The sequence below is a fragment of the Agelaius phoeniceus genome, chromosome 10 (genome assembly GCF_051311805.1).
Source record: "Agelaius phoeniceus isolate bAgePho1 chromosome 10, bAgePho1.hap1, whole genome shotgun sequence".
In the NCBI taxonomy this organism is placed as follows: domain Eukaryota; kingdom Metazoa; phylum Chordata; class Aves; order Passeriformes; family Icteridae; genus Agelaius; species Agelaius phoeniceus.
This window is the reverse complement of record NC_135274.1, coordinates 3,835,345-3,860,787: the sequence shown is the minus strand read 5'-3', so window position 1 is coordinate 3,860,787 and position 25,443 is coordinate 3,835,345. Positions and strand designations below refer to the sequence as shown.

Sequence of the window (25,443 nt, the reverse complement as noted above, 5' to 3'; positions counted from 1 at the left end):
ATCTGGGGGTGGAAGGACCCAGAGCAGGAGGCCCTGTGCCCACCCTGGGACACCTCAGACCTCCACACAAGATCAGCAGAGAAGCTCAGAGGCACCAGCTCAGCTGTGGGGTGAGCTCAAAGCCAGCTCAGGCTGTCTCAGAGAGCTCAGCCCTCAAAGCCAGCTCAGCAAGGCTGCAGTGGTTTGGACATGATGGGGCATTTACAGCACCTCCAGAACCCAGCTGGACACAGGAGCTCAGGCTGCTGCCAGGATACACAACTTACCCACACATTTACCTTGTGCCAAAGCCAAATCTGCATCTCATTGTCTCAGTCACTCACCAATCTCCCTACACAAACAAGGTCTAGAACTGGAAGCAGGAAAGAAAAACAAATAAGAGACTGCATATCTTATTTATGCAAATTATAACTCTTATTAAAAATAAGAAAAGAGTTTATCTAACCTATGGGTCACAACTAGCTTGGTCAGAGTCAAATTATCTGCCATGACAGTTCAACAAAATTAAATTGCTTCTTGTCAAAACTGCTTTGAACATCTCAGTTTTAACAAAACAATTTTTTTGTTGTTTCTCATAAATTCTTTGGCTTCAGTCCTGGTTCACACATCCCGTAAAAACAGCCTTAAACTGGCACCTGGGACAAGACAGCATCTTCCAAATTCCCTATAAAACCCTGTTCCCCTAGCAAGAAACTGCTCTGCACTTTGTCCCAGGCACTGGAGGTCCAGCCTTAACCATTTGCTCAGCCTTTTTCCTAAATTCCAGTGAAAATGCCCCCTCCCACATATTTACTTAAGGACTGTGTGCCTTTAATGTATCTTTGGTAAATCAAGAAAGAATCAAGTAGGATAATGTCTGTGAAGATAGCCATGGATAAAACAGGCAGCTGAGAGGGGAGACAGATTCTCAATTCATGAAAATGATATATAGCTTCCTTGATGGGAGGACACTTCAGTGCCTTATCCCAGTTAAAGATCAGCTTCCGTTTTTTGGGAGTATTTTATGTGATAATGCAGCCATTTGGCTTTTCTGAATGGGTGTGGAACACTCAGCTGAGCAGGAGAAAACTAAGGAAGTTCCCTCTCTGTATACTTGTTAAAATTAGTGTTTATGTAATACTTCAGGCACCAGAAATAACAGTGATTTTGTAATATACAAACTACACACTGAGCCTGCAATTCTGTTTTCCTATTTTAATGCTGCTGGATATACCTGAAAGTGGCTTTTAATGAAATACGGCCTACTTTCACACATATTAGTCATTTTTATTTTCTTTTGGGAAATGAAATTAGTGCTACAAATGCTGGTATCACTTCCACCATAATTCCACCTGCCTTTCATTTGTCTTTAACTCCCAGAGAAAGCCTCAGCTATTCCCCATTTTGACAAGTCACATTTCTAGACCTGAAACGACCCAGGGCATCTCAGTGTGTCGTTCACATTCTCTGATAAAATCTCTTCACCCAGGATTTCTCTCCTGGGAAGCTGAGAGGCCTCAGAGAAAAGGAAAACAATTCTGATCTCATTTGCTTCTCCTGTGTTGTGCTCATGTGGAATGTGTTTGGAGATTGGTTACCCACAGGTGATTGTTCCATTGGATTCTGCTGGGAGTTGTTTTCACTCTTTGGCCAATCAGGGCCAAGCTGTGTCAGGACTCTGGAAAGAGTCAGGAGTTTTCATTATTATCTTTTTAGCATTCAGTAAGTATCCTTTCTGTATTCTTTAGTATAATATAATATTCTTTGATATAATATAGTATCATAAAGTAATAAATTACCCTTCTGAGAACATGGAGTCAGTCAGCTGCATCATTCCTGCCTTCATTGGGACATTCCCAGCAAATACAATAATTCAGCATCACCAGAGTGGTACAAGGCAAGCACCCATGGAGGGCTCTGTGTGAACTGCTGGGGGTTGGAACAGGAGATAACCCCAGCAGAGCTGTCCTGGAGCAGGATTAGCAAAGTTTGGCAGATTTAATCCCCTTGTTACAAGGACCCTTTTGTTTGTCAAGGTTGGAACCAGTGCTGGCCATGGAAACACCTCGCTGTTGTTTTTGTAAAGGATGCCAGGGCCAGGCAGGAAAAACACTGCAAGGTATTTGCAGGAATGGAAATAAAGACATTCCAAGTTGGTTTTGTTCCCATAGGCACAGCTTTCCATGCACACTGACATCCAAAACCAGCAGCACACTCAGACCTGGATGGAAACAGCAAGCCAAGCTCACTGGGGTTTGGGAAATGTCTGTTTCTGCTCCAAGAGATCCAACTTCTGCCAGAAGTCACTCACTCCAAACCACTTTCAGTCCACTCCCTCTGCTCCTGCCCTTCTCTGGCTTTAAGAGACTTCTTTGGAACAAACTGCATTAAACAAACACTTTTTCAAACTATCTCTCATGCCTGATTTTCCCTGCTCATCTTCCATTCTGCTTTTGCAAACATTCATGTATCTTCCTAAAACATATCTTGAACTGAGGAGTTTTTCATTTTTTCAAATACTCATTGCTTAACTCTTCTCCCTAATTTTTTTTCCCTAAATCAGTCTTCTTCATTGTACACCAAACACAAGTTAGTGGTAGAGCACTAAGCTTCACATCCAGCTGGCTGTCAAAAGATGGAATTTAAATTAACTGCTCCCTTTAGCACACATGAAGCTACAAGCTAACTGTAACCAAATGAACACACAGATGCAAACCCTTGCAAAACTTGGAGACAAACCCCTGCAGAGGTGACATCCTGGAGGATGAGGAGCAGCAGGAGCCACCTACCTACAGAGGGAAGGATTTTCCTACAGAGGGAAGGATTTCCCTACAGAGGGAAGGATTTCACAGGACTTGGGTGGAAGATGAGAGGTGCCAAGGCTGGCCCCTGGAAGGGCTCCTTCCCCTCTCAGTGCAGACCCTGGGAGGGTGCTATGTTAGCAACCTTCTAGAACAATCCCCTGAAAGAAGCCTTGCACACCACTGCCACAACAGCCCAGAAGTTGTGCATGACAGGATCTGAGCATTAGACAGCAGATCTCCTCCAGTGCTCCTGTGCATCGAGGCCACTTTCCAGAGCTTTCACAAGGCAAGGCTGTTTAGCAGCTCACTGAGCTGAGGTCCAAAGGAGAAGCAGCAGTTTGCTTAGAGCTGAGAGAGACACACTTTCACCTTCATCTGCACTTCCAAAACCAAGCTAGAATTAAGCACATCCTCTTCCTTTCAAGCTCTGTCTTCAGAAAGGATCTGTAGCTCCTTCTGGAGTGGGGCACAGTAATAGTTGCCTCCTCAAGCCAGGTCTCATAAGCTCTTGGAGGTCCATTACTCACCCAAGATAGCTCAGCTACCTTTGGAGGCATAAAATCAGCAGGATGGCTTCTGTTGCACTGTTGGAAACAAAAAGGTTTAATAAAAGGCAAAATAACAAACTCTTTGCAGGCAAAAACCAATGCAGGTGTAAGAGGTTCTTTCTCCTGGTAATACACCTCACAAAAGCCATTAGTTTCTTTGTTCTCTTCTTTTTCTAGTAAATTGCTTAGGCAGGACTTTTTGGCTCCTGTCCAATTGGCCATCCTTAAGTTTGAGGTGAAGTCCCTCAGGTCCTATGAGGTATCTTTTTACCCTTGAGGAGAGAAACTTCTGGGCTTCTCTCCTTTTTAAGGGGACAAAGGCCAATGTTATCACTCCCTCAACAGGGGGCACATTCCTATAGGGCACAAACTCAGCTGGGTCTCAGCATTTCCCAGGGAGCTCAGGAGCTGCAGGGGATGCCCTGCTGAAGCAGGTAACCCCACAAACTCCAACTTTCACCTCTCCTGTCAATGCACAGGGAGAGGAACTAAGGTATGCACACCAATTATCTGCTCCAAAGTGAAGCCTGATGCTTCCATACTGTGCCTTGTGTCATCACCTGCTGCAAGTGCTGCAGATTCCCTGCCAGGTTGGTACAATTCACAAGTGAAATCAGACACCCACAGCTCTGGGCAGGAGTGCCAGACTTCACAGAGAGGAGGAGGATGAGCCATCGTGCCTGTGCCCACACCTTCAGCTGCCTGCAAGCACAGGAACAAAGGCTGGGGCAGCTCCTGTTTCTTTTCAGGGAGTGCCACCATGTATCTCTTTAACCATCACTGCTGATTTACTGTGGGTTGTCAGATTTTCCCAGTCACCCACTCCATTCTTCTCAGGGCACCTAGGATGGGTGTGTTGACTCAGGTGCATACAGTTTGAATTTCTGGGACTTTTCTCCTCTTTTCTTCAGTGAAAGCAAACCACAAAAACCCACAGGCAGCTTTGTCAGCCCAGACAATGACAAATCTTTAATGACAACCAAGTCCAGTGTTCCCCTGCCAGTAACATCCTGTCATTCCTTCCACATCACCCAAACACTTCCTCCATGTCCAGCCATGAACTGCTGACAGTGGCACTCACCTCCTCTGGCCAGATCATCTCTTCCCACCCATGGCCCTGGCTCTCTAAAAAAGCAAAGCCAAATAGGAGTAAATGGAAATATTTTCCAGCTTTCCCATGCAGTTACAGAGCATCCTTCCCAGTCCTTAGTCCTTCAGTGGCTAACAGTGTTGCCCTTTCCCCCTTTCTACATGGACAGAAAGCTGTTCACTCTGGAAGTGGTGAAGACTGCAGGAGGACAAGACTTTTGTTACCATCTAGTTGTTACTGCCCACTAAACTATAACTGGCTCTTTTAAATACCAGATTTGTCATCACTTGCCCTTTATACTAGATTTCAATCTAGGCAAAGAAAAAAAGGGAAAAAAGAGGGTTATCACTGGCTTATTTTATGCTCTGTCATAATTCCTGTAAAACTCTGTTTAGGCTGTAAATGAATCACATGTTGGATGTAGCTAAAACTGTTAGCATAACATTTGAAATTCCATGCTCAGTGCAAGACTATTGCCCCTAAGTAACTGAGGGTTGTGAGAGATCTGGGGAATCTGTTGGGCATTTTGTCTCCTTGCAGGAGCCCTGCAGGGGAGCAGGTGGGTTTGGGAGCCCAGGTGAGCAGCAGGCAGACTGTGCTTCCATCCATCCATTACACAGCCTGAGCCAGGGAGGGTGCCTGGGCTGGTCTGCACAGTGGGGGAGCTGGGGGAAAATAATATTGTGAGAATTAACAGATGAAACAGCCTAGGAAAAAAGTCAGAGCTATTTGAATCTCAACTAAACACACAGTAAGAAGGCAAATTGTTGTGGCAGATACCTCCTTGATATAAGGAACAGAGAGGTAGGGCTGTCAAAACCCAAGAGTGGAGATGGGAGAGGATTACTGTGGCTCTCCCAAGCAACCCCTCATGGCTTTTCCTCTGTAAGCTCCCTCTGCCCCTGGCAGTGCAAAGGAATGGTTTCCAAGCTGCCTTCCTTGCATTCCATAGGGGAATGTGGTGCTCCTGAGCAGTGGTGCAAAGACCTGGACCTTTGTACCTGTGTGAAGTTTGTGAACACTGCCAAGAGATGGGTGTGCAGAAAGGCAGCCCTGAGCTGGAGGAGCAGCAGGGCTGAATGGGCAGGGAGCAGCTGTGCCTGCAGTGGCACAAATCCCCAGGACCATGGGACATTTAACACTCACCAAAACCAGGCCAATGACTTCACAGGATTTATTCAAAACAGGAGAAAGCTTTCTTTACAGACCTGATGAAACACACGAGTACAGAAGACAGGAAGGTGTTCTCACCAACACCCTGAGATTGCAGAGCTATCCCTTCCACCTTGCTCCACAGGAGTCCCTGGAGCAGAAGCAGCTGCCCTTCTCCACTCTGCCTGTGTTTCAGCATGAGAAGCAGAGCATGCTCTCCCTCCCCACCACTCCTGAAGCATGGAAGTGGCAAACCTGCTCCCCACCTATGCAGAAAAGCACACAGCAGTCAAAACATCCCCTCTGTTGGCCTGCAGAGGGCTGGAACTCATCTAGCAGCAGCTCTGTGGTGTTTGTGTTAATGGGTACAGCAAGTAATTCAACAATTGCAAAGGTAGAGCAGCAGAGAGCTGGAAAAAGGCACCGACTTCCAGTGTGTTCTCCCATTTGTGCCTTGGAGCATCTTCCCAAAACCTTTCTGATCATAAGGGTTCTTCTGTACCAAGCCCAGCACTGTACTGGAAAAGTAAATGATTACTAAAATTTATTTTAAATTATTAAAAAAGAAAGATTAAAAAGTCTTGCAAGATTCACTGAATTATGAATTGCTTTCCTCTTCCTTTGCCAAAAATGTCACCTGAGTGGTTTCAGAAGTCTTACAATTTGCAAGGAAGTTCACAGACTGTTTATAAAATCAAATATTTTGGATTAGAAGTGTCACTTATCATTACACAGCTTGACAGCGTTTCCATAAATCATCCCTAATCTGAAGAGCCCCTGACTATGGGAACAAATATTAAACAATTTTTCATGTTTCCCAATGGCCCAGGTTTTTGGCTGTCACAATCCCTTTGAAGCAAACCGAACTATGTTCACTGTATGATCCTGACTTGTGCAATCTCTGCTTAGAAAGCCTCTCCTGTGCCTCCCCTACCCTGGCATCAGCTGAGATGAAGCCAGAGGTGTCCACGTGCTGCAAGAGCCTGGCTCCACTGAGAGTCCATTTATTGCAGTGACTCATGCAGCTCAGTGGCTGTACCACAGAGAGCCTTACAGCTCAGAGTCGGTCAACAAAGTCCTAAGAGCAAGCCTTGCTACGTGGAAGAGCTGTCAAAACACACCAGTGCTTAGACCTAACAAATCTGACAACCCTGATTTAAAAAGTGCTTTGAAAGTCAAGGAAAACTAAACCCAGTAAAACCAATCTGTCAGCACTGCACTTTGCGGAAGCCAGGCAGGGTGACTTTGCCATGAGTGTAGATGTCCTCATCCGTGCCCTGGTTCATGTGCTTCACCAGGTTCTTCTCAAACAGGAGGGGGTGGTAGGCTCCCATGGTGCAGGCGTGGTCGTGGAACTTCTGGTAGTAGTGGCAGATGTCTGTCTGCCTCTTGGAAGGGAGGAACTCGTACACGTCCACCTGGTCACACAGCGTCATCATGAGCACAATGCCTGGGGGACAGAGAGCAGCACCCCAGTCACACCTGAGACAGCATGAAACACTCCAGAGGGACAGGCAGCTCCAAGGGGAAGGGTTTCTGTTATTAACCCCAGTCACACCAGAGACAGCATGAAACACTCCAGAGGGACAGGCAGCTCCAAGGGGAAGGGCTTCTGTTATTAACCCCAGTCACACCTGAGACAGCATTCAACACTCCAGAGGGACAGGCAGCCAGCAGGGAGCAGGCAGCTCCAAGAGTGTCCTGGCATAACTATATGATGCTTTTAGCCCCAGTTGGCTGTTCTGTTTATGCTGAATAATAAGTTTTGCACCTTTAGGACTTGTTCCAGAGAGTGAAGGGGGGAGAGAAGAAGCAGCAGTTTGTTTTCTGCACTCACTCCTCCACATTCCTGCTCCTGGACTGTGTTGTCTGTGGATGGACAGACAGCAGGACAGGGCTCTCCTTTGCTTTAGTTAGTTGTAGCTTGCTGAGGCAAAGAAGTTCCCTGGACTGTGGTTTGTTTTTTTTTCCTTTTTCTTTGGAGCTGTTCAAACCTGCTCTGGACTGAACACCCAGCAGAGCACAGGCAGCTCCACCTGTGGCCACCGGGCTGGGCCTGGCCTGTGACATTTCCAGCACTAAGGGACTGACCAGAGACTGAGTGAGCTGAGCTGCAACCTGGGGAGGGACTTCCTCAGTTTGTCATCTCTTTTGGAGCAACAAGGGGTTTTATTGTTTGATATCGTTTAGGTTTTATTGTTTAATAAACAGGTTTTTTCCACTTTTCTCCAAGGAGATATTTTCTCCCAAACTGGTTGGCAGGAGGGGACGATTGAATCTCCTTTCCTAGAGGAGCCCCTTTGGGGGTTCTCTCCAAAATTTGCTCTGAATCAGGACAAAGGGGAAGGGTTTCCATTATTAACATTCAGAGCACAGGGGCAGGGAACAAGTCTGGCCAGACAGGGCTCTTTTCTGAAGCCCTCCCTTGCCAAGTGTATGATCAAGGTGATTTCAGCTGATTGTTTACACTGACAGCCATGCCAAAAGGACAATTTTTAAGAGTGCTACCATTATCTGTGACCTTCATAGAAACTTGGGTGTCTGCCAAGCGTGCACTGCAATTAGCTGATCCGCACAGCCCATCTCAAACCTCCTGGATAAGCAGAGAGGAGACCTTCACATTTGTCCCAGCTGCCTCTCGTGAGTGCAGGGAACATGGAAGGGCCTGTGCTGGGAGATGCTCGGAGACTGAGCAGCCTCTGCTCTTCAGGCTCCTGGAGCAGAGCAGTGCTGCCCTCCTGTGTCTTGTCACCCGAGGACATCACATCTGGGCACAGCCAGATCAGATGGAAGCCACAGTTACCAGCTACTTTTCTTCTAAGTGCAAGAAACAGCAAGAATATAGCAGAGAAACTGAATCAGTGTGTAACATCACAGAAAATTCATGCAGTATCTGAGACAGCAGGGACCATGAGGAACTGTAAGACATTAAAAGAACCTAAAGTAGATTTTGAACATGTCTTCATCCACCTTTTCAAATGAAAAATTTCCATCACACTCAGGACTTCCAGGGAACACAGAGGTGGAAACTGGAACTCATCTATGCCCTTGAATTTGGCAAGATGATTTGCTTTACAAAGCATAAAGCAAGAGGATTTGGCCCAAAGCTAAGCCCTGGAGGAACTGCTGTTTACGTGTGTGTCTTCAAGCCCATAACTCCAGTTAACAATTCTGCTGCTGAAGTCACTGACTGTGCTGTTACACAGCTGCTCTACACACATCCAAGCAATGATGCAGTGATTTAATAGGTGCTGGGCCTGGCAAAATCATGAAGCAGCTCTGTTTACACAGAGACTGTCACAGAAAGTGCCTCTGCCCCAGCAGTGCTGAAGAGAGGTGGGAGCAGACAAAGGGTGGAAGCACAGCAGTTGGACAGTCTGTGGCAAACAAGACTCTACATCTATGCTGTGATTTCAAATACATGGCAGCTTCCCCAGAGGTTCACTCCTTTTCATTCAGCTGGTCATGAGAGCTGCTCTCCACCAAGCAGGAAAATGTTTGCAACAGCAGAATGTAAAAAGGAGCTGCTTTGCTGAGGAGAGCATATCACTGACCTTTTCAGGGCAACTATTCAGTCTGACCTTCCACAGACCCCCAGTAAGTCTTTATACACATACACACATGTATATTTATATATAAATAATATATGGAAAAGAAACAGGCACACCCTTAGAATTAATTTACAGTAATCAGATTTATTTGCCTGAGCAGATCTGAGCCTGCAGGAAACACATCCTTCCTTTTGCACCCTGTGGGAAGTGCTCTGGCACTAGAAGCTACAAATCCTAGAGACTGTCCCAGTGTTGCAGCCTGCTCTCCTGTTTCCACCTGGAACTGGGCCATGTTTGTGACTGCTGTTTCAGAGGGGTGCTGCAAACCACTTACTTTAATACAACTGAGCTGCTGCTCTCAAGACAGGAAGCTTAAATTTTGGCACAGGACAAATACTGTAAAAACAACTCTGATAAGCACCATAAATTTGCAGGCAGGAACTCTCCAAGAAGGCATCTTGGAGAGTTCCTGCCTGCAAACTGAACCAGAAGTTTAGAGGGCAATTATCTTACCAAGCATTCCTGATGATGGTGGATTAGGCTGAATATGCTCCAGGGAATTCTCCTGCAGAATGTCCCAGAGTTGCCACTGCATTTTGGGATTCAGGATGTAGAAGGGCTGCTCTGGATGTGCTCTACGATACGCCTTATAGCTTTCAAAAAAGTTGTAATCTGGTTTTCTGTACCACTGCAAAACAGAAACAGGAGGTCAGATTCTTGATTTCTGGCCCACTCTACTGTAAGCAACAGGAAACAAGGATGAGTGAACCTGCTGCTGCTGGGGAAGAAGATCCTGCCACACACCCTCACTCACTGTCCCCTTGGGTCACTGTGGTGAGCTGACTCAGTAAATAGAGCAGGGAAACCCCAAATCTCAATGAATGGTAATTCAGTTTTGTAATTTCATTTTGCACTCCCCAACAGCAGACAATGTTGAGAACTCTGCCTTAAATGTTCCAGACCCAGACCCTTCTCCACATTGCAATACCAAGCAGCATATTCTGCAGGAAAGTGCTCCCAGCTCAGCTTCCTGAACCAGGCTGAGCTGATTTGCACCCTTAAATTTCCCCTTTCAGTAAAAACTAGGAATGGTTTACATTTTCCTAAAGTCATTTTGAGATTTTTTTTTTCCCAATGTTAGAAATAGCCCATCTTGGTTTTACTGACTCTTAAACATGCTGTCCATAGCCCCTTATGCCTCCTGGAGCTGTGGGACCAGGCACAGAAATAAATATCAGTAAGAAAATATGAAATGGAGACCAAAGAAAGAATGCAAAGACCTCTCAGTTACAGCCAGAATTTAAAATAAAAGTAAAGAATGGACTATTCACTCCTACCTGCTTTGACTGTGAGCCTCCAGAGCTCATCACATATCAAACAACGCTTTTTTGTACTCAAAATCAAAAGTGAATTGCCAAGGGGATTGCACACCCACAGGTGAAAGCTGACACAGACCTTCAGAGGGTTTCCCAATCCATTCATAATGCATCAAGTATATCCCATGGCTGACTGCTGCTTGAAATATCCAAGCATCAACCACCAGCAAATCTTAGATTAACTGTCAGAGAGAGGAAATCATCCTGTAATGAGACACCTGCTGCAGCCAGCAGTGACCTCCTCCCTGTGCCATCAGCCCATGGGAAAGTAAAGGTGGTGACCCATTATTCTTGGCCTGAGGCCCTTCACAGGGATCAGAAGCAGGCAAGAGTTTTCTTAGGAGCACTCAGCCATGGGGTGCTCACAAAAGTACACACAGATATATCCATAAAACAAAAAGGCAAACAAGAAAGGCCTTGGAATGAGTGATTGCACATTAGGAGGAAGTGGTTTAACAGAAGCACTTCAAAGCATGTGAATCTGATTTTATTTACAAAAAACCTCAGCCTTACCTCATGAATTTCTGCATGATATGGTGCTGGATCCCAGACAATTAAGATTCCAGTGTTATATAATGGTTCCCTCAGGAACTGCTGCTCTTCAACAGTGACAAGCTTGGAAAACAACAACAGATACATTGATATGCAGTATACTATCAGAATTAGCAGGCAGCCAAGCAATAAAACACCTGAAAATGGCCAGAGCCACCCCACTGCTGGTTACTGAGCATGGCCCCCTGTGTGCAGCAAGGACACAGCCCCAGCAATGCCCTTCCAACACCCAGGCCAGTCCTGCCTAGCAGCAAAGGACTTGGTGGAGAGTCACAGGAGAAGCTGCCATAATGCTTCCCAAGGTTTTCCATCCATCCATCCATCCATCCATCCATCCATCCATCCATCCATCCATCCATCCATCCATCCATCCATCCATCCATCCATCCATCTCCAGTAACACACCAAGGACAGGAGCTGCAGAGTGACCCAGGCTGTGTGAGGATCCCAGCACAACAGCAGCTGCTGCCAGTCCAGGCAGAGCCTAATGCAAATCCACTGTTGGATCCATCAAGAGCCTTCATTTTACCCAAAAAAGGCCTGCAGGTGGGTGGTTTCCCCCAGCAACAGGAACCCTGGCAGCCAGTGCTCAGCCTGCTGAGACCATCAGTGCAAGAGATGAGAGACTACAGCATCCCCAGCCAATCCTGCCTCATGCCAAGCCCCTCATTGCCTCTGAAGAGCAGGGAGGGGATGGCTCAGGCAGGGGAGGTTGGAATCTCTTGAGAGCAGCAATGAGAAGGAAAGCTTCAAACAGAGTTCTCTCTATACATAGAGAGACATAACCACCACTGCTTGGGACACCCAAGAGCAACCCAGGTTTGCAGCAGAAAGAAAACAATCCTAATCAAACAATTCATCTCCTGTCCTCCCCACCCACCCAAAGCCATAATCTGTATGGGCACAGCTCATAAACACTGAAATCATAAATCATACAAATGAGCTTCCATTTGTCCTGATTTTCTCCACAGATCTAATTATGAGCTAGCCAATTAGTCCTTGAGCATCCTGGCTGCCTCAGCAGCTGGCTGCCTGCATGGCTGTCCCCAATAACCAGAGTACAAGGATGCTGCAGCCAGCCCAGATGGGAATTATTCCAAAAGCAAAAAGTTTCCTCACATCTGTTTTTAACTCTATAGGATTAGGCCTTGGCCTTGACCACATGCACTGCCTGGTTTAATTTCCTTACAGTAGCTAAACTATCTAGGTCACTGACAGCTGGAGTGTGCAGTGCTGCAGGTGTGGACACCAGGGGCAAAAAGGGGCACAGCAGCTGGCACCAGCCATCCCCTCAGCTGGCCACAGGTGGGATGGAGCACGTGCACTTTATTTTCATCTCATTGTTTCCATAGCCATGCATGTTGGCAAAGGTACATGAACCCTGAGAGAGCTGTGACAGGCACAAAAGCAAAGGGACAAGAAACCAGGTGGGCAGCACCTCCACAGCCACTGTTGGCTGTGTGCTCCCACACACTGGAGCTAGCTCTGGGCACTCCCTGCTAGCTATCAGTCACTGAACCTGTCTGCTGAAGGAATCTGGCTCCCCATTTACCCTCAGTGTCCATTTGTTGTTTAACAGTGACTGATTCTTTCTAAGTAGTAAAATTCATTTAAATTACTACATGACTGACTTGTCTTGCCCAGATTTTTGATCCTAATTAGTCAAGTGATCTATTGGTTTTCTGGTTCCTTCTTTAGCCAGTTCCCTGTGTAACAGGATCTTGGTAATACAGTCCCTATCCTCTTAGTACATTTACTGGCCACATCACAATGATTTCCTTCTTTCCTGCTAGCAGCAGTCAACGTCCTGCAATGTAAACATGCTCTCCTTTCCCACCACAGCCTTCCTCCATTCCACTGATGTGCTATCTCCTTTCTCTTCCTCCCTGCAGACTGTCAGTGCCAATAACAGCAAAGGCAGCCAAAGCAGAGAGTGCTCTCTGTGACAGCAAGAAGCCAGCCCAGGAGAACTGGAAACAAGGGCTGGGAAGAACAAGGTGCTGTAGCCCTTGGTCAGCTCTGCAGAAAGGAGCTGTGTCCTCCAGCATGACACTGGCACCCCCTCACATGTACTTCTGCCCTTGTTTTTGCAAGATGTGACTGCTTTCCCAGGGCAAATCAATGCTTTGTGTCAGACTGCAGGAAAACATGCCATTCAAAAAGTAGCAGTACTGATGAACCAGTCAAGGCCTGAGAAAATAAATGAGGCAACATTAAATAAATTCTTTATTTAGAACAACTATGAAGCTTGTGGGCCTGCAAACATATTCTCAGATCTGGAGTTCCCAAATTTCTTGCCTTCCTGTCAGTACCAATCCATTAATCTTTCCCTATGCACACAGATGTACAAGAAACTCCACTCTACTCTTAAACACTGCCCCCCATGTATGCCCTAGAGACTGGCCAGAAAATTAAGAGAAAATTATCTTAAAATAATTATTAAGAAACTCAGGGCCACTGGCTATGTGTGCCAAAGGGATATTACTCAATACAGACCAGCTTTGACAGATCAGATTTAGGAGATCCCATTTCCTTCACTTTGGCAGCAGACTGAGGTTGGTCAGCAGTAAGAGCCAGAATAAAAGCAGCCAAGCCCCAAACCCATCCCTTTTCTCAGTTACAACACAAGAAAAGCCAGCCCAGAACAAGAACAAATTAGAGCTTGTCCAGTACCTGATGTTTGTAAGAGCTCTGGGCAAGGCAAGATAAGGCACAGCTCCTGCAGAAAGCTAAAAGGATAATGTGATCAGGCCACCCCACTAACAAGAAGGTTTAACTGATGTCACCAAGACTGAAAACAGCACTGAACCATTCAAAGTGCAAATAAAAACATGTAAAAACCCAGGCTTCCAATCCAATGCTCTCTGAAGTTAAAGTGCAGTCAGAGCTGCTCAGTTCAGAAACCCCAGATGAGAGACTCCTGCACTACACACATGGAAAACATCTTTTTCCCTGGTCAGCAGCCAGACCAATGCTGCCTTTTGAGTCAACTTCAGCCTCTAAAAACTGCAGCAATATTGTTCTCCCTGCAAGGGAAGTTTCCTGAGCTGGGGTCTCCACTCAGAGAGAACACCAGCCATGACTGCAGGCTGATCTCATGGAGAACACAAGCACTGGAATGACGTGGATGTAACTCCACTTGGTCCAAAGCAGGAGAATCCACATGGAGAGTCCTATCATAGCTGTACAAGCACAGGGTTACCCTCCTCCCTGAGCGGATAACACTGACAGCACATAGGTCATGCACTGTAAGCTTGGCCATGAGCACATCCTCCAAAGAAAGTTTGCTTAAGTGATAACACCTATCTGACATCAGAAAAATACACAGAGACAGGAAAGATAAAAAAAAAAAGAAAGATCTGTCTGCTCAAACCAGACTGGTTCAGAAAGGACAAACTGTCACCCTTCTGACTGGGGGTTTAATGCACAGGAACTGAGATGCAGCAAGCAACAGCAAGAGGACAGCAGCAAGTAAAGAGTGGCCCAAGAGCTGAAAGAGGTAGCAAAAACATTCACACAAGAAGCAAGAATATCTTTTAAAAGACACACAAAATGAAGGAGGCAAGCTGGTTACATATCAGCTCTGTCTTCTTGCCTTTGAAGAGGATGGACAACTTCCTGCTGCTGTTTTGAGGAACTTCAAACCTTGTTACACAGCAGCATCCATGCACTCCTCATACAGAGGCAGGTGAAAAAACTCCAGGCCTACAAATCTTGCCTTTGGGGTAAGGAAAAGGAACTGCCTTTTTGGTTCAGGCTTACAAAAGCTACACTTCAGCCACTCATCTCCCCCTCACTCAGTTCCCTCAGCCTTCATGTGCCTACAACCTCCCCCTCCTCTTCCTCTCGTGGGGTGAGGAGATGTTTGTACTCAGTGCTGCACCAGGTCCTTTAACCAAGTGACTCCTGGCCTGTTCAGTCCTCCTCCATTCTCTCACCAGCACATCCTACTGTGATTTCCTCTTTTCTCTGCATGTCTACACTTGAAGATTCCTCCCCCCAGAAAGGACAACCATGAAGGGTGACAGGTCTGTGGAGGAAATGTGCAAACACTCTGAGATGTGCCTACAAGAGCAAGGGTCTCACTCTATTGCTGGACAAGTGGCAGACTGACTCTGCTAATGCACTGTGGCACAGGGCTCTAACCCTGGAGAGTCTGGCCAAAGAAAATCAGCAAAGGGACACCTTGGTACCTACATGGAGCTCTCAGAGGCAGGAAAGATGTAACTCTGTGAGCAAGGCCTTGCATTAAAGGCACTTTTTGCCATGTTCTGCAATAAGGTCCTGGACCCACCAGAGCCCATCCCTCTCCTGGCTGTACACAGGCTACAGATTTACAGGTGGGTCCTTTGTAAAGTGCCTTCAGCCATGTAGCAACCCTGGTTAATGTGTTACCTACAGAGTCTGCAGCCTTTCTGGGCAGTGAAAAAACACTGTTCTTTTATTCAAAGCCACATCAACGTTCTTCATACCCATCTCTGGGGCAGGCACACCTCTCCTTGCTGACCTGCACTGGCAGAACTGTTCCTGCCTCTCACTCCAAAGACACAGCAGCAGCATGGAGCTGGCCTTCTTGTGCCTACACAGAGCCTTTGAGCAAAGACAAAACACAGATTACCTTGGGCCTGCTGGAAATCCCAAGTGCCAGTAGCCAGTGCCACTGCAGTCACCTCAGATTTACCAACTGTCCCTGTTCCAAGGAGAGCCATCCCCATCCTACAGCCATGTGCTAGAATCAGATGGACAGCCCTGCTCTTCCCAGCTCCCAGACAGTGCAGCTACACAGCTCTGCCATGCTTGGCCTGCTTGGGGCGCCCTCCTCAGACCTACCTGGGAGTTGACAAGACGAATTGTTGTCTTCTGGCCCACATCATCCTGGAAGCCCCTGACAGGAGCCCCGTTGAAGCGCAGGATGGCGTCGTGGCTGTCTGAAAGCCAAGCACAGGGAAAAGCTGTGAGCCAGCAACTGGCTTTGAGTGATAGCACAAACAAGTGACATTATTCACCTGCACTTCTCATACAGGCTGGTTAATCCCTGGCTTTCAACCTAACATCTAGAAGTAGCAAGCCAGACTCTTTGGAGGAAGGTGGGGTCAAAGTTTATGATCAATACACTTTTAAAAATCTACTTTTTTAAACTACAACCAACTGCCAGGTTGAGAGCACAACCCTAGCATTTGCTCTCCCTCTTCCTCCTTCCAAACACTTTACCAGGAGATAGACCAAGACACAATTAATTTACCACATGGCTGACTGCAAACCAAGAAACAAGGAAGCAGTAGCAAGCCAGCATCCTCTCTTTCAGCCTGGAGCTTGACCAGCCCCAGAAACATGTACAGCAACCACAGTGGAAAGCCAAGCTGTCCTCAGCCTGCCAGCATGCCTCCCACTGCTGTGCCTTCAAGAGACACAGCTTCTTACATGCCTTGGGATTCACTGCATTTTCCTCTGCTGGCATCATCTCTTAAGATAGCACAGCACTCCTCCAGCACCCTCCTCTGCCTTGGCACAGCCAGCCAGGCCACTCTAACATCCTGGAATCAGGCTGCTGCTGTGACACCAAGGGAGGCTGTGCTTGTCAGCCTGGCTCCTCTCTGCCTTGTGGCTGCATTTGGGTAGGAAAGGTTCCCTGTGATCAGAGGGGCTGAGTTAAGGAAGCAGGATGAACTTTCCTGCATTCACACTGAGTCCACATGACTGCAACACACAGCACCTGCAGCAGGGTCTGCAAGTGGGAACTGCCAAGCTCCAGGGCAGAAGGACCCACCTGGTCCAAACTGGGTCTTTTTGAGATAATTTTCTTGAAAATGGGAGTGTTCTAACAAGCAATGCTGGAGGATCAGTAATCCCTGGCAGCAAAGACTGATTTGTCAACTTTATTCTCCTGGACAAGTGGGACTTCTTAAGAGCCCTTCCAAAGCACCATCCAAAAACCAAGGAAGGTGATGTTTCTGGAAAAAAGTGTCTCCATGCTGAGAAATGGCTCTGTGGTTTCCACTACAGACCCTTAGCTCCACATCCTGCCTTGCACTAAGGCAATCCAGGGTTATGATTGCCCCATCTGTAACTTCAGCCAGACACCAAGCATTCCTATGCCCCAAGTTTGAACATTAAAGGGTGTTTAGTGACTGCTCAGGCTGAGTAGCTGGTCTCTGTACATTAAAGGGTGTTTAGTGACTGCTCAGGCAGAGTAGCTGGCTCTCTGCACATTAAAGGGTGTTTAGTGACTGCTCAGGCAGAGTAGCTGGCTCTCTGTCCCCAGGTGCTTGTGCTATACTCAGTATCTCTCACATCAGATTTTTCAGTGGCAATTTATATCCTTCAGTAATACCAAGAGCCCAGTAAAAGGTGGTTGTTTACAACCCTGTGCTGCTCTGCCAGCCTCCTTTGCTTTACTTAATTGCTCATTTGCTATCTTAACATGATTAGACAGAACAAATATTTCATGGAGTTATTACTCAGCAATCAGTTGTGCTCATTTACACAAATACTTCATTTGAAGCTTCATTTAGTACCTTTTAGACAACTTCCTCCAACACCACCATAACATTTCCTACATGGAAAAAGCAGGGAAAACTGTACAGAAGTGCACTGAATGCTCCTGAATTCTTAATTCTCCCCCTGCCTAGCTCAAGGCTGCAAGTGCCCAAACTTGGCAGAGGCACCAGCAGAGTTAACTGCTTGAGCAGAAGGGTGAAAGTTTGTGACCCAGACACAAGAAACACAGGGCAGGGACAGCAGCAGGGGTTAATGGCATTTGCCTCGGGCACACTACACAGTGACCTGCCCAGCATCCATCCCTTGTGATCTGGAACAAACCAGTGCTTCAGTGTGGGGAGGGCTCAGAGAGTGGCTGTGGGAACAATGACAGGGCTTTGCCAGTCTGACATCTGTGCCAAAGCACAGCCCATCCCACTTGGCTGCTGCCATACCCAATGCAGAGGTGCAGGGACTGCATTCCAACCCTCCAGAACATCAGCTCCCACTCCTGTGAGGCTCTCCTTCCACAGGAACAAGCACTGGCAGCAATGCTGGAGCCCAACACAGGCAGCCCTGGGCACAAGGCACCTGAGCTGGGGAGGCTGTTCAACAGAAGGTCACTTCTGTGCAAACCTGCAGCTCTGAGCTCCAAGAGGCCCCCAAACAACCTAGACAGGTGCTTGGAGGAAAAGGAAGAACTGCTTTCCCAAGTCTTGACCCAGCTCACTTCAAACACTCCTAAGAGGCAGAAACAATTACACCAACCAACTCCCACCTGCAATTTGTACTAGGAGGCAATGCTGTTCTTCACTGCATATTTATAGCATTTTAACACACTTCCAACTGCTCAACCTCACTCTAGCTCCTGCTCACCTGCCTGTGGACACAGAGGAGTCTGGGGGAGAACTTCTGAGCAAGTACTCAACACTGTCTCCCATGAGGGACTATGATTCTGACAGTTTTGCCCAAGTTGTCCATGAATGATGCATTAAAATCTATCCATCTACCTGTTTCAGAAGATGAAGGCTACTTACAGCTTAGTGCAGGCCAAAGGGATCTGAGCCAACAAACAACTTATGAATACACCAAAGCCTGCAAACAATTTCCACTTGAGAGAAAACTCCCAGACCTTAGAAGTTCTCCTTCAGTGAAGCTACAGTTCAGCAAAGTGTGAACCTTAACTGAGCTCCAAACACCAAAAAATGAAGCTGAGGGAGGCTGCAGGCTCTGGAGAATTTTCTGCCTGGTACAAAATCCTGAGTTGACTGAAGAGTTTCCCCAGCAGGCTGCTTTTGTAAAGACACAAAACACTTTGGCATCAAAACACGTTTCTTTATAATTCACAGTAAAAGATCAAAGCTTCAGCAATTATTAATTAATGCTTTAATTCAGGTAAGTATGGTCAGATGAGACTACAAAGCATCACCAAACTTTTCCTAAGAGATAAATCCCTGTAAAGCCTTTTGATGGTCTTCTGGGCCACTCAAATTCAGCCAGCTGCCTTATGGCTCAGAATGAAGCAGTACCACTTTTGGAAAGCCCTGAGCAAGAATTACAGAATCACTGAGGCTGGAAGGGACCTCTGAAGATTGTCTGTGCCCAGCCCTCAGCTCAACACACACTGCTCAAGGCTATGTCCAAAGGGTTTTTCCCCTTTACCATTTTCTTCTCTGAAAATATCTTCCAATGTGAATTTTTTCTGACTGTGCCATAAGCATTACACAACCCACCCCAAGCCCTCTCAAGAAACAAACACCTGAGAAACCAAGACTGCTCTCTGGTATCCAATATTCATGTGATCCTCCTGTGATGCCAATGGGATCACAAAAATCAAAAGGACTTGCTAGAATAGAGCTACCTATTACTCCCATCTCCAGCTAGGCTGAAATATTTACTGACTTTAGAAGTTTAACATTTCCACTTGTTTTAAACACCCTTTGTTTTAAACACCTATTCCATTCTAGGTTTTCTAAAAAAGAGATTTATCAGTAAGAGCATGACAGCAGGTTCCTTCTACTCAGCCCAAGTGATAAACAATGCTATTTGCCTTCATGCAAACTGAAAGATACCAACCTATCTCTTGTCCCAAGCGAGATGATTTCAGAGAGCCTGCTGAGGACACCACAGCACAGCGACCCAGCTGTCCCACTGCTTCACTGAGGCTCTTCCCTGGCAGGTACTGCAGCCACTCAGAGGTACCAAAAGGCCCATCTGACCTCTGGATCATGGTCACATTGACTCTGTCCCGCAGCTGGCACAGCAGCTTCTCTGGGCTGAGCTTAGCATTCCTCTTCCCACTGTAAGTCACATTGTACTTGTTCATGGCCAGGTAGTTTTTCCTGACCTTCTGCAGCCTGGGTATGAGATTTCTGGATGAGCTGTCCTTATCCCATACCTTCCCAAAGGCTGCTTTCTTGGACTTTTCAGCTGTTTCAGAGGTGCTGCCTTTTGCTTTGTTTTGGGCACCAAGCCACATTTTGGATACCTGCCCCAGTTCACTGGCTGCTTCATGGAAAAGGCCTTGTGATTTAACAGCATTCCATTTCTCCAAGCTCCTGTGCCCCTGCAAATCATCATTCCTGGTCTTCAAAGGATCATAGTAGCTTCTTCTGGTTTCTCTCCACAGGCAAACTGTCAGTGCTACCAGGACCACCACAAGGACACACATGAACTTTTTCAACACATTGATGTGAACCATAGTGCACGGTGCATCCCCAGATGGGACACTGGAAGCTGGCCCTGGGAAAAGGAAACAGCTCAGTCAGGGCTGCAGGCACAGGTAAAATCATGGAGATCTGTATGCAGTGGAGGGGAGAGAGACAACATCAGGGTAATGCTAAAATTTCAGGCTGTTCAAGGATCTCATTTCAAAGTCTACCACCTCAAACACCAAAACAAAGACCTGAGCTGGCTATCAGCCATCACATGCTATGTAATGGTGACCTGAGGCCACTGCCACTCAAACCTTTTTTCTACTCCCTTCCACAAGTGGCAGCCAAATTTAACACTGCCAGTGTCATACCAGCAAGCAGGGTAAGTCTCTGCATTGCTTTGCTTCATCTCCCATCCCTGACAGTCAACATCCAAATGCCAACAAATGCACTTCCAGAAGTGAGTTTTTGCTTGACCACAGGCTTTACCACTAATGAAGAACATGATAAAGCATAGAACTGGAAAGAAAAAAAAAAAAGCTCTGAGTTCATGAGCACCAGGAGCTTCCCCAACCTGGTACTTTGGTGACTTGGCAGGGAACTGCTGCAAGTCTGCAGTGGGCTGAGTGCACTGTCAACATCAAACCTCACTGAATACCTGTGGGAAGCCAATTAAGCCCCAGTATTTTTGGGACATATAATTTGGGACATGTTTGGGCTCATAAATGCACTTGGATGAACATTACTCCAGGTAAGTTACCTCTGGAGAAAGCCAAGCCAGATGCTGTTGTACAGCACTGCCTGTCCTCCTCTGCACTGCCTCACACTAGCAGATACCTGCAGCTCCATCATGTCAGAAAAGTGGGAATCCAATAGGATGACTGCCCAAAAAGCAGCTCAAACTAGGCTGATTTATTGGAGGGGGGGGCTGGTGTATAAAATATACACTGATGCATAAACCCCTCACAAGCAGCACACAGGACCACAGCTCCTCATTTTCCTACATGGCTGCTCCAGACATGTCCAAAAGCACAGGAACAGTAAGGAGGCTCCAGCTGTCCTCAGGAGACAAACACATGCAGGTCACAGCTGTTCCCAGAGAGGCACAAGCAGCAACTTCTCCCTGAGTAACCTGCAGAAAGCAAACCCTGCAATGCTGGGCTGCTGAGAGGTTACTGAGCTGCAAACACTACCTGGGGATAAAGCAGCAGCTCTCCAACTCAAGTCATTTTTGGCTGTTGGCAGATTTTCCTCCGAGGGCTTAAGCAGGATATCCCAAAACAACAGTTCTGTGATGTGCTGAAGAGTTCAAGAAATATCTGCAAAAAAGAAGGGGAAAAAAAGAAAAACGTATTAAGGAAAACCTCAAAGTTCTAGAGATCAGCAAGTATTGCCTCAGATAAACACTATGGTCCCAAAGAAGCTGTTGCCAAGGGCTGGAAGGACAGCAGCAAACACATTAAACACCACATAAGCATTTTAAATGTCTAAATGCCCACTCAAAATGGACATCTTTGTCTGAAATCTGCTCCCAGCTAGAGCAGACTCACAGGCTGCCTGCTCTCTGGTCCCAACAGAGCAACCAGATCCACCCTGAGCACTGGAAACACCCAAAATACAGCGAGGAAATGCCCTGATGCTGGTAGTTCACACAACGAACAGGGGAAAAGAAAAAGCTGCTTTTCCCAGGGAACTATCTCACTGCCTATCCTCGAGTAATTCAGGCACTCCTGCAGAGAAGACTCCCTGCTCTTTTGGAACAAGATACGTGGAAAGCTAATTTTAAAAACATATCTTAATCCATAAGTCTTCAGAAAATAGATAAATGTGGTTTAGACTTTACAGTTTCACTCTGCCAAGGAAATGCAGCAAGAGAAAGGCAGATTTGACACTAGTAGCTGAGAAATCGAGAAAAAAAAAAGTAGCCTGCTTTTACAGGAAGTCTGAGTCAATACAATGACACATGACTTAATTACAAATGCTTTCCTTTACAAGACTAAATACTAAATTATTAAAGCATCCTAATGCTGAAAACTTATATTTTAACTGTATTAAGGAACAAAATTATTTTTCATAGAGCACTCCACAATGAAAAAGCAAATATTGCTGTGTTCCAGTTCTTAAACAACAGCAACAAAAAGATCCAAGAAACACAAGTAGTTCCAGCTTTTATTGAAGTCATTTGCTCTGCCTTGACAGACTGTATAAATTTTCATTTCCTTAAGTACAAATGCACTAGAAGGGCACACTGAAGTGTTTTTGACCCAGCAGAGGAACAGCAGTCTGTAGAGGTGGGGCAGCAGGAGGGGATGCAGAGCACCCCATGCTCTGTTCTGTGAGGAGTAAAGCTCCCCATGCTGTTCATGGCCCCTGTCCTGCTGTGGCCTCTCAGCCTCTCCCTGCTGCCTCCTGCCACCCCCTCTGCAGCTGGGACCCACAGGGACAGCGCACCCGGGGCCTGCCACAGAGAGCAAAAGGCACCATGTGGAGGCAGCTGCCTGCACAGCCGTGTGTGATGGGGAAAGCAGGGCTGGGCGCCTCCACACCGCCAGGCTCTGCTGGCAGAGCACACACAACGAACTTCACCCGGGAGAGCACGGCCCTGGATAGCACGGCCCTGTTCGGCACAGCCCAGCAGCTCCCAGCCACAGCTCGTGAGAGGTTTCAGCTCTAGTGATTAGCAGCTCATTAGGTGATTTCAGCTCTTGGCTCGCTAAGTGCCTTTGGCAGACGCAGGGGGAGAGAGGAGAAGCCTGTGTGAGGTTCCACAGAGGTGTCCTTGACTGGTCTTCTGCGAAGGTCTCAGGGACAGCATCTTCTAACAAACGGGGCAAAAGTAGCTCGTTATACAGGGCACAGGGGCTTTAGGGACTGTCCTATAGTAAGGGTCAAAGGAAAGTGACCTATACAGAGAGATATGCAAGGGTCCAAAGGCATGGAGAGGGGCTACTAAGGTCCAGTCATCATGACTTGGCATTTCCTACCTTAAGCTGCTGAGCACCATGGTGGCCTTGCAGGCCCTCTGTGCCTGCTAACACACACAGCAAAGCTTTCCCAACCCAGAGGAACACCAAAGCAGAGCTCTCCAGTGTCAGCTTAGTGCCAAACTGAGACACCTCCCTGTGAGCTTCACACAGCCCCAGCCTGACTTTATCCACGCTGGATCCCTTTACAAGTGGCAAGGATCTGACTTCCAGAAACTTCTTCCCCCTTTCTGTGCAGGGCAGACAGAGGCTCAGCACTGCTGGAAGTGCCCAGCACCCTTCCACCCTGCAGAGCAGAGCTCCTTGCTCCAGGCCTGAAGGACTCTGCCCTGCTTTTGACTTGAAAAACATCTCCTGAGGAGTTCCCAGGTGGAGGTGACAGCAGGCACATCTCAGTACCCATCAGCTTTTGCTTCTCACACTTGAATCATCTAGAAGGGCGGCAGGTTCATTACAGTAGAACAACTTTACAGCTCTCTGCAACTCCTGCTGAGACACTCCCTGTGGTGGTGCACAGCTCAGGATGCCCAGCAAGTCACAACAACTCCTCTCCTTTCCAGGCCACTCAAGGGCACCTGGAGAGCTCATCTTCTGCACAAATGATCCCCACCTCTGACTGCACACGCCACTGCAATGTGAACAGTTAGTTTGCTTTGATTTTATAGCTGGCAAAATAGGCTCTGCAAACATGTTTTAGCAGAGCCACAACATTTCAAGATACCTTCTGTTCCCCATGGATACTCTGCAATTCAGCTTAATTATTACTACAACTTCACATGATAGGATTTTATTTTATTTGTGCAAGCAGTGCCCTAAGAAGGGGTCCCTCTCAAGCATTCTGATACCAAACCTCTGTTGTGGAGAAGAGAAGAATCTGCTCTTCCTGCAAAGCAGGATAGCCCACAAGTGGCTGCTTGTGTGCACTTCTGTCTGGTAGTGGTCAGTACAAAGGTACTTTTCCAAAGGTGTTGGAAGCTTGCCACATACACAAAACACAAGGTATCAGCTATGAGTATGAGGAAAGAAAGGACAAAAAAAAAAAATCTCCCAAACCTAGAAAAATACAAATAAAACTAATTAAACAAATAGCTGCCTCCTTGAAACCCAGAACCTGACACTGCTGAGACTTAAACAAATAGCTGTCACCCTGAAATCCAGAACCTGTGACAGCTGTAGTGTACAGCACTGGCTGGCATGTTAAGCCCACACAGCAAGTCCTCTGAGGATAAATTAATCCTGTGCAGAGAACAAGTGAGGGACGTGATATCTTCAAGGCAGTCACATTCTGTCCACACACTCTTAAACTTTACTGTCCAATTATCTCACTGCTCTCAGGTCTTAAACCAGCAAAGTACACAAGAGTGTGAAAATCCTGCTTCTCTGGTGTCCCAGAGGCTGCTGTCTGCCTAGGGAGCGACAGCCAACAATGGCACAGCAGAGAACATCCAGCAATGTTCTGGAAATCATCCTGATTTCCACATCCCACAGCAGATTTACCCTAAAAATGAGGTGAGGATACTTGTTAGCAAACAGCCCGTACCTGTTTCCTATTGCGCCCAACAGCCGGTACACAGACAAACCACACGAGTATGGACAAAGGTATGAATATGTTTCTTCCAGGAAATGCACACAGCTTCCCCAAAGTTGTGTCATCAGCTGTACCGATGCCCATCCTCTGCACATTTGTTAAATTGGCTCTTGAAACCGCTCACATTTCCCTAGCAGCCTGAGGCAATGAACTCTGCACGCAGCTGCACACAGGCACAGACAACCCCGCCTCTCTCGCTTTTCCAGCCTCTGTCCCACTGGTTCCAGCTCCTCCTTGCTCAGCACCTTTTCCCCCCCTCAGATGCTCTCGGTCAGCCTCCCAGCGCCAGCAGCAGGGCGTGACCGTCCCTCGGGGCAGGCACCCCCGCTGAACACGCTCCGGCCACATGGCCCAGCAGCAACACAACAATGGGGCTGATTTGTTCTCCTTGTGAAACTTCCTTCCTTTATTTCCCCTCCTGACCACTTCTGAGCCCTGATCTCTACGCAATCTGCAATGCCCTTCAGGTTATTTTGCAAGCTGCCCCTGGAGCAGAATAAACCCACCTTAAAGAGCATTCTCTTCCCGCTGCTAGCAGAAGCTTCCCTTGCCCCTGTGCTGCCCCAGGGTCACCAGAGCCCTCTGCAGCTGCTCAGGGCTTCCCCTGCTTCCAGCAGCCCCTCTGGTGACAAAGACAGCCAAGCTCAGAACTCAGCCCCTTCCTCCTCTCCTCTGCTGATCCCTTATC

General features: G+C 47.1%; 1 protein-coding gene across 5 annotated transcripts in view; it reads right to left on the bottom strand.

Annotated features, from left to right (window-relative positions):
• Positions 1-5,581: 5,581 nt before the first annotated feature.
• Positions 5,582-25,443, bottom strand: part of ST6GAL1 (ST6 beta-galactoside alpha-2,6-sialyltransferase 1) — a 45,637-nt gene continuing 25,775 nt past the window's right edge. For 3 of the 5 annotated variants that reach the window (XM_077183636.1, XM_077183634.1, XM_077183635.1), the window contains 6 exons: positions 21,377-21,502; positions 19,606-20,271; positions 15,883-15,980; positions 11,014-11,115; positions 9,638-9,812; positions 5,582-7,023 (listed from right to left, as the gene is read on the bottom strand). In XM_077183636.1, the coding sequence (XP_077039751.1) occupies positions 6,782-7,023; positions 9,638-9,812; positions 11,014-11,115; positions 15,883-15,980; positions 19,606-20,230 (1,242 nt within the window). In that variant the 5' untranslated portion in view covers positions 20,231-20,271; positions 21,377-21,502 and the 3' untranslated portion in view covers positions 5,582-6,781. The other 2 variants (XM_077183637.1, XM_077183638.1) reach the window with 2 other exon arrangements.